At 44.5% G+C, this 10,972-nt stretch overlaps 1 protein-coding gene across 3 annotated transcripts in view; it reads right to left on the minus strand.

Moving 5' to 3' along the window:
- Positions 1–10,769, minus strand: part of Scai (suppressor of cancer cell invasion) — a 136,835-nt gene extending 126,066 nt beyond the window's left edge. Inside the window, exons 1-2 of one of the 3 annotated variants that reach the window (XM_070013459.1) lie at positions 10,662–10,769; positions 9,934–9,978 (exon numbers count right to left, since the gene is read on the minus strand). In XM_070013459.1, the coding sequence (XP_069869560.1) occupies positions 9,934–9,978; positions 10,662–10,714 (98 nt within the window). In that variant the 5' untranslated portion in view covers positions 10,715–10,769. Of the gene's footprint in view, positions 1–1,692; positions 1,709–9,933; positions 9,979–10,661 lie in introns of those variants that run through there. The other 2 variants (XM_070013467.1, XM_070013476.1) reach the window with 2 other exon arrangements.
- Positions 10,770–10,972: the final 203 nt, after the last annotated feature.

The raw sequence follows: 10,972 nt of genomic DNA on the forward strand, positions 1-10,972 counted from the left end.
GGTACAATCCCCTGGATTTCACACCACATGCAACACAAACAGTTCTAGCAAAGACACAGCTCAGCTGTGGGGATGCTTCTGAGGGAGGCATCATAACAAGTTCTGGAACTGAGAGACATTCTTTCACTTTACCAAGGAACTACCTGCCCTATCTCAACTCTTCAGAGATTTGTCTCGTAGGGATAAGCGCTCCCCATCTTGTCCTGAGTTCAAAGATAGATGATGCTGTAGACACAGGAAAAACTCCAACAGACACGAAGCACTTTGGTCTCACACCTGGGTATCACGGTGGTCTGTGGCTCTGCAATTCACTCCACATGTCTAGCCAGGTTACATTATTACTTTTCAAGACATGGTAGTCAGGTATTTACTGATGACTTTCAATCTCTTTTCTCAGCAACATACCCCTATTTTTACTTGCCTGCTCAGAAATGGTTCACTGACACACTTTACCCTTGAGATACCCAAATTAAACTCATGTTCTTATCCTGTCCATCCTGCTTTTGCTCTGTAGCTGCTGTCTCAATTAAAATAATTTCACCTATCAGTGGCGCTAAGTTCTCAAGATACTATGGAGAAAACTAAAAGGCAAGTTAAAACATATACCTGTCAGGGTACTGGTAGCTCATGCCTGTAATTCTACTCAGGAGGCTGAGATTTGAGGATTGCTGTTCAAAGCCAGCTTGGGCAAGAAAGACGATGAGAGTCTCACTCACCTCCAATTAGCTACCAGAAAACAGGAAGTGGTGCTGTGGTTCAAATTAGTAGAGCCCTAGCCTTGAGCAAAAGCATTCAGGGACAATGTCCAGGACCAGAGTCAAGTCCCACGACCAACAAAACAACAAAAAAAAAGTGTTCATGAGGTATACCTGTTATCTCAGCTCTTGGAAGGCTGAAGCATCCTAAACTAGATCATGAGTTCAAGGCCAGCCTGGGCTACACAGCCAGACTCCTCTCAAAAATTACAGAAACAGGGCTGGGAAGTTGGCTCAGTGGTAGAGTGCTTGCCTCACAGGCAGGAGGCCCTGGATTCGATTCCTCAGCACCACATAAGCAGAATAAGCTGGAAGTGGCGCTGTGGCTCAAGTGGTAGGGTGCTAGCCTTGAGCTGAAAAGCTGAGGGACAGCGCCCAGGCCCAGAGTTCAGGCCCCACGACCAACAAAAAAAAAAAAAAAAAATTACAGAAACAGGGGTTGGGAAGGTGGCTCAGTGGTAGAATGCTTTCCTTGCATGTATGAGGCCCTAGGTTTGATTCCTCAGCAGAAAAAGCTGGACATGTTGCTGTGGCTCAAGTGGTAGAGCATTAGCCTTGAACTGAAGAGCGGAGAGACAGTGCCCAGGCCCAGAGTTCAAGCCCCACAACCAACCAAAATTGAAAGAAAGGAAGAAAGGAAGAAAGAAAGAAAGAGAGAGAGAGAGAAGAAGGAAGGAGGGAAGAGGGAAGGAAGGAAGCAAGCAAGCAAGCTGGCTAGACACAAAAGATTACTGCAGGATTCCATGAGTTTCCTCATAAGAAATCCAAGTAAAGGTAAATCTACAGTGACACCAAAAAAGATGAGTGGTCCCCAGATCCCCGGTATAAGGAAGTAGAATATGGGGTGAGAATAAGGAAGAGAGAATATGGGGTGCAGAGGGCAGCAATGGCAATATTAGATATTATAATGGCAGTGGGTGGTCACATGACTACATACATTTGTCACGTCCCATTGAACTGTAGACCTAAAATGGAAAAATTGCATTGTATGTAAATAATATCACAATGAAGGTGATTTTTTTTTTTGGGGTCCAGTCATGGGGCCTGAACTCTGGGCCTGGGCACTGTCCCCCAGCTCTTCAGCTCAAGGCTAGGGCTCTACCACTTGAGCCACAGTGCCACTTCCGGCTTTTTGCTTTTTGCTTATGTGGTGATCAGGAATGGAACCCAGGGCCTCAGGCATGCAGGGCAAGCGCTCTACCACTGAACCACCTTCCCAGCCCAATGAAGGTGATTTTTAAAAGGACTGGAAAGGCAAATGAAAGCATTTAATCTAGCCAGGCACCAGTGGCTCATGCCTGGAATCCTAGCTACTCAGGAGGCTGAGATCTGAGGATCATAGCTCAAAGCCAGCCTGGGCAGGAAACTCCCTGAGATTCTTATTTCCAATAAACCACTAGAAAACTGGAAGTGGTGCTATAGCTCAAGTGGTAGAACACTCTCGCCTTGAGCTGAAGAGCTGAGGGACAGCACCCAGGCCCCCCCCACAAAAAAAGAATCTTGATATGTAGCCCAGGCTAGTCCCAAACTTACAATCCCCTCACCTAAGCCTCTCATGTACCTGGGATTAGAGAGGTGTGCGCCACCACCCAGCTACCTGCGTTATTTCATTGAATCATCCAACAAAGATTAAGTACCTACTATGTGTGGGTACCCAAATAGCTAACTTGGGCAAAATGTCTCCTGAGTTTGTCAAATGACCTTTCAGAATTGCGGTGTTAGCTTTCCATCACTGCAACAAAATGCCTGAGATAATTAACTTTGAATAAAGTCCCTGGTTTTCTTAGCCTGGTGGCCTCATAGCCCAGGCCTGTGGTATAGCAGTCAGTCCCAGAACATAACTGAGGAAAGCTGCTCACCTTGCAGCAGCCAGGAAGTAAAGGCAAACAAAGGAAGGGGCTATGGTCAAGGAACCCACTCCCATCAGCTATGGCCTACCTCCTAACTTCCATTATCTCCCAAGAGTGCATTCAATTAAGAATGCATCAGGATTGAGTCTCTGAGGTCACTGCTTCAAAGCCTCATCCCTAAGCACTGCAACCAAACCTTCACCATATGAGCCTTAGGGGGACATTTCAGATTCAAAGCAAAACAGTTGACAGCCAATGCTTATTCTGACACCACAGCCCAAGCTCTTCAAAACAACCTGCTTTCCACACCTGGCACCCAAGATTCAGGTGCTAAATTCAGCTTACTGGAGACTTCAGCATTATCATCAATCTACATCCAAGCTCAGCCCTATCATTTCAAGTCACATGATTGCTAAGATTAACTTCTCAACTTTTGGGCCTAAATGAATGCCTGTGGAAACTGCAACACTACCAATGCTCAAAATTGCTACAAACCCTTCAAATATACTATTACGAAGTCTTCACACGGTCTCCTATTTCAGGGTCTGTCCTCCCCTAAAATACGAGATTTCCTGGCTTGTATCCCATGTCCCAGAACTAGAAACTATTCATATATTTCTTAAACTCTTACATATTCCACCAAAATTCCTTGATCTCTTTTCTTTAAATACACAAAGACAAGGCTAGGCCTTGATGTCTCACATCTTTAATATAGGCTGTTTAGGAGGCTGAGATCTGAGGATTTTGCATCAAGGCCAGCCCAAGCAAGAAAAGCCCTGACAGCCTTATCTACAATTAACCTGCAAAAAGCTGGAAGTGGAGGAGCTGGGAAGATGGCCCAGTGGTAGAGTGCTTGCTTTGCATGCATGAGGCCCTGGATTCAATTCCTCAGCACCACATAAGCAGAAAAAGCCAGAAGTGGCGCTGTGGCTCAAATGGTAGAGTGCTAGCCTTGAGCTGAAGAGCTGAGGGACAGCACTCAGGCCCAGAGTTCAGGCCCTACAACTGACAAAAAAAAAAAAAGCTGGAAGTAGAACTGTGGCTCAAGTGGTAGGGCACTAGCCTTGAGCACAAAAGCTCAGGGGCAGTGCCAGGCCCTGAGTTCAAGCCCCTGAATCAGTACAATGCTTCCCTGTCTGCCACCACCCTCCAAAAAAAGACCAAAAAAAATGAAGACAACAACAATTTTTTAAAAACCTAAAATACACAGAGAAGATTTTTATATGTACTATTTTGCTTTTGTTTTTGCTTTTGGTGCTGGATACTGAACCAAGGCTTTTCACATCAGATAAACTTTAATCAATCTGAATTCTATCCAAGCAAATGGGTCTTTTTTCCAAATTAAGACTTGAAAGAATTCTCTAACTTATAATCCAAATATTATCAACAGACACTAAACTCTTCAAAAGTTTCCAAAACCACAGAGATAAACTTTCAGGATCTTAATTCTCCTTTCAGTCTAGTAGTCTACCAGAAGCTCTCAGTAGTATGACATTATTTTGGGCCACCAAGGCCTAGATCCTGCCCACTCCTCTGGCCACCAAATTCATGTTCTGGCTCACTAGTTTTACTGAGCTGTTTTCAGTATCTATTAAAGGAAACTACCATAAGTGTTTTTACTAAGTACAAAACAGTATTAGGTTCAAAGATGAACAAGGAAATAAGTTTCAAATAGATGTTAAGAGTAGAACATGAGGTTTGCTAAGAGTGGAGCATGAGGCTCACTGGAACCTGCTCATTGGCAATAATCAACTGAGAAGTACTCACTCCAACAAACAACCTTTAAAAGCTCGCTACTACAGGCCAGTGGTATAGCTCTGTTACAGTGCTCAGCTAGCATGCTCAAGGTCCTGGGTTTGATCCTCAGAATGCCAAACACACAACAAAATAAGAACAACAACAACAACAAAAAAAAAAAAACTCCTGAGGCAGATGGATTGTGAGGTCAATACCAGCTTGGGTTCCACAGCAGGACCCTATGCAAAACAAACAAACAAACAAAAAACACCTTATTTCTCTATCATTGGGATTTCACACACACACAAACAGTGTCTCTAGTATGTAGACCAGTGAGAGAAATGTGTCTCTATTCTAACAATGAAAAAATAAAGCTCACCAGGGAAGGTGGCTTAGTGGTAGAGTGCTTGCCTAGCATGCATGAAGCCCTAGGTTCAATTCCACAATAACACATAAACAGAAAAACACTGGAAGTAGCATTGTGGCTCAAGTGGTAGAGTGCTAGCTTTGAGCAAAAAGAAGCTCAGGGACAGTGCCCAGGCCCTGATTTCAAGCCCCAGGACTGGAAATAAATAAATAAATAAATAAATAAATAAATAAATAAATAAATAAATAAATAAGCCGGGCCCTGGTGGCTCTCGCCTGTAATCCTGGCTACTCAGGAGGCTGAGATCTGAGGATCGAGGTTCAAAGTCAGCCCAGGCAGTAAAGACCGTGAGACTCCTATCTCCAATAAACCACCAGAAAACCGGAAGTGGCGCTGTAGCTCAAGTGGTAGAGCGCTCGCCTTGAGCTGAAGAGCTAAGGGACAGCACTCAGGCCCAGAGTTCAAGCCCCATGACCGACCAAAATAAATAAATAAAAATAAATAAATAAATAAATAAAGCTATGCTTGCACTTGTCTCAACATATTTATTTTTAATATTTATTTGTTTGTTTATTTATTTTTGTCAGTTGTGAGGTTTGAATTCAGGACCTTGGCACTGTCCTTGAGCCTCTCTGTGCTCAAGACTAGTGCTCTACCACTATGAGCCACTGGGCCACTTTCAGTTTTTGAGTGGTTAATTGGAGATAGAGTCTTATGTGGACTTTTCTGCCTAGGTTGTCTTCAAACCATGATCCTTAGATCTCAGCCTCCTGAGTAGCTAGGATTACAGGCATCAGCCCAACAGTGCCCTGCAACATATTTTATTTTATACTTACTCTGAACCAGCTATGGACTCTACCTTCCATAACCATGTAATATTTTCTGGTTTGTGTGAGAAATTTTGTCATTGGTTTAATTTTATTCTTCTTCTCTAATTCCTTCTTTGCCTTAAGCTCCTTATTTAACAATCTTCCAAATCACATATTTTGAAAAAGTGGGAAATAAAGGGTATTTGATGGGCAGGTTTTTCTTTCTTTTTTTCGATGAGTCTATCTTTAAGTTTGCAATTCTTCTGCCTTAGCCTTTACTGATCTGTCAGTAATGGGATTTAAACTGAGGGCCTGGTACTTCCTTGGCTTGCTTGGCTGGCTCTCTACAACCTAAGCCACATCTCAAGCCAGCCTGGTTGTTGTTTTCTTTATTTGTGCCTGAACTGGGGCCTGAACTCAGGGTGTGGGTGCTGTCTCTTGGCTTTTTCTGCTCAAAGCTGGTGCTCTCCCATTTGAGCTTCAGCTCCACCTCCTCAAGCCCAGCTTGTTGCTCATTATTTTAGAAACAGTGTCTCATGGACTTTTCTGCCTAGGCTTGCTTCAAAACTTGATCCTCCACAACATAGCTTCCTAAATAGCTAGTAGTATGGATGTGTGCTACTAAGGCCCAGCCCATCTTCGCCTCTTGAGTAGCTGTGGTTATAGGCCTATGCCGATGTGCCACTGTACATTTAACTGGTGCTTTTTCACCTAAAATGTATTGTGCACAGAAATTTCTATGGGGCAGGCATTGTTCTACGCACTTCACAATCCTAGGAGGATTTGCAATTGTTATTTCTATTTTACAGATGATGAACCTGATGCTCTGATTTTTTTCCTTGTTTGCTTTGTGGTGCCAGGGATCAAACCCAAGGCCTCATGTGTGTCAGGTATGCCAACATATGAAAAAAAGGAATCTGCAAATAACTACAGAGTTGCTATGTAGAACATGACATGTGGGATATACTCAAAAGTATGTATAGAATAAATACACTTCATTATTCTACCACTGTACCACATCTTCAGGCCTAAGAAAGGTTTACTGCATTGGACAGAGATGAATTCAAATTCAGCTGAAACCATCACACATATGTGTATATAAAGAATATCATAGAAGTAAATGAGGAAGGGCTGGGAAGGTAGCTCAGTGGTAGAGCGCTTGCCTTGCATGCCTGAGGCCCTGGGTTCAATTCCTCAGCACCACATAAGCAAAAAGAAAAAAGCCGGAAGTGGCGCTGTGGCTCAAGTGGTAGAGCACTAGCCTTGAGCCGAAGAGCTGAGGGACAGCGCCCAGGCCCAGAGTTCAGGCCCCATGACTGGACCCCCCCCCCAAAAAAAAAAGTAAATGAAGAAGAACAAATGAAGAGTCAGTAAAAACCCTCACTGAAGATGTAAATATATAACCTCAGTTTTCAAAGCCAAGAGAAACCAGGTGTCAATGGCTCACACCTGAAATCCTAGCTACTCAGGAAGCTGAGATGTGAAGATCATGGTTTAAAACCATCCTGGGCAGAAAAGTCTGTGAGACTCTTACTTCCAATTAACCACCAAAAAGTCAGAAGTGGAGCTGTGACTCAATAGTAGAGCACTAGCCTTGAGGAAAAAAAAAAAAAAAAAACTTAGGGAGAGTGCAAGGCCCTGAGTTCAAGCCTTAGTACCAATACCACATACACACACATATAGCAAAGAGAAATCTTGTGCAAAAACCTAAAGCAGAGGAGGAATGAATTCTGGAATTGGCAAACTGAGCCCAGTTATAGTCAGCAATGCTTTCACCTTGAAACATTCATCAGAAAGCTAAATCACTTAAAATCAGTTATTTAGAAGGTTCAGGACTGAGGACTTACATGGCCACAGCATCTACCCTGTGGCTAGAAAGATAGAATGAGAGCAAAAACTCTGAATTATGTTCAATAACAACAGAACCACATATAGCTCCTAAACATGACAATTACATTATCAACTTGTTCAGTGGTGAATAAATTACAGATTGGCAGTAGGTAACCAAGAGGTTACTATAAGACCCTGGCAGTTGGAGAATGAAAGTCAGAACTGTCCAAAAGAAATACAATATAAACCACATATGTAATTTTTAAATTCCCAGTGGATGGACATTACAAAAAGAAATCAGTGAAAATAATTTCAGTGACATTAAAATTTATTTAATTCAATATACTTAAAATGTTATTTGGCTATGTAGTCTTTAAAACTTGGAGTGAGAAATTTTACATTCACATTTTCATACTAATTTGAAATTTAGTGTTAATCCTTGTCTCATTTTAAACACTAAATTTTCATTGGAAATATTTGACATATACACCATAAGTTTTACACATAATAGATTCACATACTCAAGGACACTCAAAACATGTTCAAACATTTTCCAGGAAGTAATTAGTTTGTAAATTTAAATATTCAGGTTTGGTACCAGTGGCTCATGCCTGTGTGAAATTTGGAGTATGAAATCAAAAACAGCCTAGGCAAAAGTCAAGAGATCCTTCTCCAACTTAACCAGCAAAATGCCAGTTTGGAGAAGAGGCTCAAATGATAGAGCACCAGCTATGAGCAAGAAAGCTGAGCAAGTATGAGAAATCCTGAGTTAAAACCATGGTGCTCTCTCTCACACACACACTCACACAAACAAAACCAGGCATCTAGTAACTTCCTTCTATAAAAAAGCTACTCCAGAGGCTGAGATCAGAAGCTCACAGATTGCAGCCAGCCAAGGCAGAAAAGTCTATAAAACTTATCTCTAAAACAACCAGGAAAAATCCAATCTGGAGACATGGCTCAAGCGGTAAAGCATCAACCAAGCAAGCAAGCTGAGTAAACATAAGACACTGAGTTCAAACACCAGTACTAGAAAAAACAAATCAGTTCCTCAGATATACTAGTCATATTTCAAGTGCCCAGTAGCTGCACATAACTACCATATTAAACATTACAGGCCTTCCGAGTGACAAAAGCACTGTGGTTTTTGACACTTACCTATCTATCTAATGTTCAGGACTTGTATTGAGAGAGAGAATCTACCAGACCCTCAGAACAGTGGCTTACTTTCAGTGGGCTAATGCTAACATCTGCAAAAAGGAAATCTTCAAATGACAACACAGTGCACAACACATGGCATATACTCAAAAATATTTCTGGAAAGAATACTCTTCATTATTAAAGGAATAATTCACTTGCTTGTGACCTACTTATGCCCTTTGTTACTATTTTCCTAAGGTTCAAATACTTCACTGTATTAGACTCTATGTTCAACGAACAAAGAGAAAGCAATAATTTTTTTTTTCTTTTTGGTGGTATATTGAGGTTTGAATTCAGACCTTATTCTCGCTAGGTAGGTGGGTCCGGTCGTGGGGCCTGAACTCTGGGCCTGGGTGCTGTCCCTCACCTCTTCAGCTCAAGGCTAGTGCTCTGCCACTTGAGCCACAACACCACTTCCGACTTTTTTCTTTTTGCTTACGTGGTGCTGAGGAATCGAACCCAGGGCCTCATGTATGCAAGGCAAGCGCTCTACCACTGAGCCACCTTCCCAGCCCTTTGTTTTAATTATTTTTCAGGTTGGGCCTTGAGATGTTTTAAGATCACCTGGACCATCATCCCCCTGCATAGTTGAGAGGACAGGCACACACCACCACCAGCTTTTGTTGTTGCCTGGTTTCACTAACTTTTTTGCCTGGGATGGACTCCAACTGTGGTCCTCCTGATCTCTACCTCCCTACTAGCTGTGATTACAGGTGAGAAAATTTTATTTTCAATTGTATAGTTATTAGAGGTATAGAGTATAATGATTAAAAGCCTAAATTCTGGAGTCAGGCTGCATGGATTAAATCCTGGTTCTATCATTTACTAGGGATGTGATTTGGGGCAAATACTTAGCCTCTCTGAGATGCAAATTTCCTCTTTTGTAAAAAGAGCCCTGTTTTGTCTTAAGAATTACAGGAAAGACAAAGCACTTGCACCTAAAACCTGACATATAGTAGCTGTTCAATAAATATTCATTTTTCAAAGAGGATACAGAAGTTGAAATATGACTAAAGCAAAAACCTCAGGATTAGGGCTGGGATGTAGCTCAGTGGCAAAGGGCTTACGTAGCAAGTGCAACATCCTGGGTTCGATCCCCAGTAACAAAAAAGAAAAGACAAAAAAAAAAAAAAAAAACCTAGGATTTCTTGATTTGGTTTCCCACATGCTACGAAAAAGAAAAAAAAAAAAAAAGAATGAGTAGAGGCAGTAATTTGAAGTCCTCAAAAGGAAAATCTTGCACGTAGTTACACTCATTAAAAACAAAAACAAAAAACAGGAGCTATGAAACTTCATTTACTGACCATGCAGAATTATGCAGTTTAGCACAGGGGCAGCAGAGCAAACAGGAAAGAAAAAAATAAAATGGAAGCATTTTACCTTACCTGTTTTTCCGTTTCCGAGGTGGTTTCTCCACTGTGCCAGTCAGTCTGCATATCAGACAAATAAGATGGTAAATAAAAGTAATACACAGGAACACATCCCCGGGGCCTTACTGTGCCAGTCCAGTACTGAATGTACCACCCTCGGGGATCACAGGCTCGCCGTGCCCACACCTAACCTGACAAACACCTTATGCTGTTTTCCCCTACTTAACCAAGATCAAGTGATCCTGGGATTCACTGTTCTCCAGATGTCCCCTCCGTCCAAAACCTGATCTCCCTTCTGGTCCCTCACTCCAAGCTCAGCCCCCCCCCCCATGTGTCACAGGCCAGCTCCCCCAAATCGTCCACCTCATTGTCTGCCTCGCCGGCTCCCTTCTCCCGGCCCCCCAGCCTGCGGTCCCCCTTTGCCGTGCCCACCCTCTTCCGACCGCGCACGGCCCACGGAGCCCCGCCCCTCCAGCCCGGGCGCCCCCCGCATTCCAGGGCCCCCTCGGCGGGAGCGCGTCCCTGCCCCTGCCCCGCCCGGCTCAGCGCCCCCAGACTCCGCGCTGGCGGCCCCCCTGCCTCACGCGCGCCCCTCACCCCGCATCCGAGGTGCGATCGCCCCCACCCCTGGGTACCCCCCCCCAGGCTGCGCGCCCCCGCCTCTCGGGTCTCGGCCGCCCCGGCCGCTGCCTCTGGGCCCCGTTCCCCCGCCCATCCCCAGGCCCGGCCTCCACCAGCCCTACCTGGGGGCCAGGCGACTCCGCGGCTGCTGCGGCTGCCGGGCTCCTCTGACCATCCGGCTCCGGCTCCGCCGCGGGAGCTGCTCCGGCGGCCGCGGGGCTCGCTCGGGATGCTGAGGCGGCGGAGGCTGGAGTAGGCGGAGAGGCGGGAGGAGGGCCTCGCGCCTCGGCCAGGCTTGCGGCGGGGTCCGCCCCCCTCTGCGCCTCTCCTCGGCTTCCATTGGCTACACCGCTAGTGTGGCCGAAAGCCTGTTCCTCCATTGGCTGCTCGGGCCGTCACGTCCCGCGCTGCCCACCCACAGGTTTGGTTGAGA

The sequence above is a fragment of the Dipodomys merriami genome, unplaced genomic scaffold, assembly GCF_024711535.1.
Source record: "Dipodomys merriami isolate MVZ:Mamm:240054 unplaced genomic scaffold, mDipMer1.0.p SCAF_11, whole genome shotgun sequence".
In the NCBI taxonomy this organism is placed as follows: domain Eukaryota; kingdom Metazoa; phylum Chordata; class Mammalia; order Rodentia; family Heteromyidae; genus Dipodomys; species Dipodomys merriami.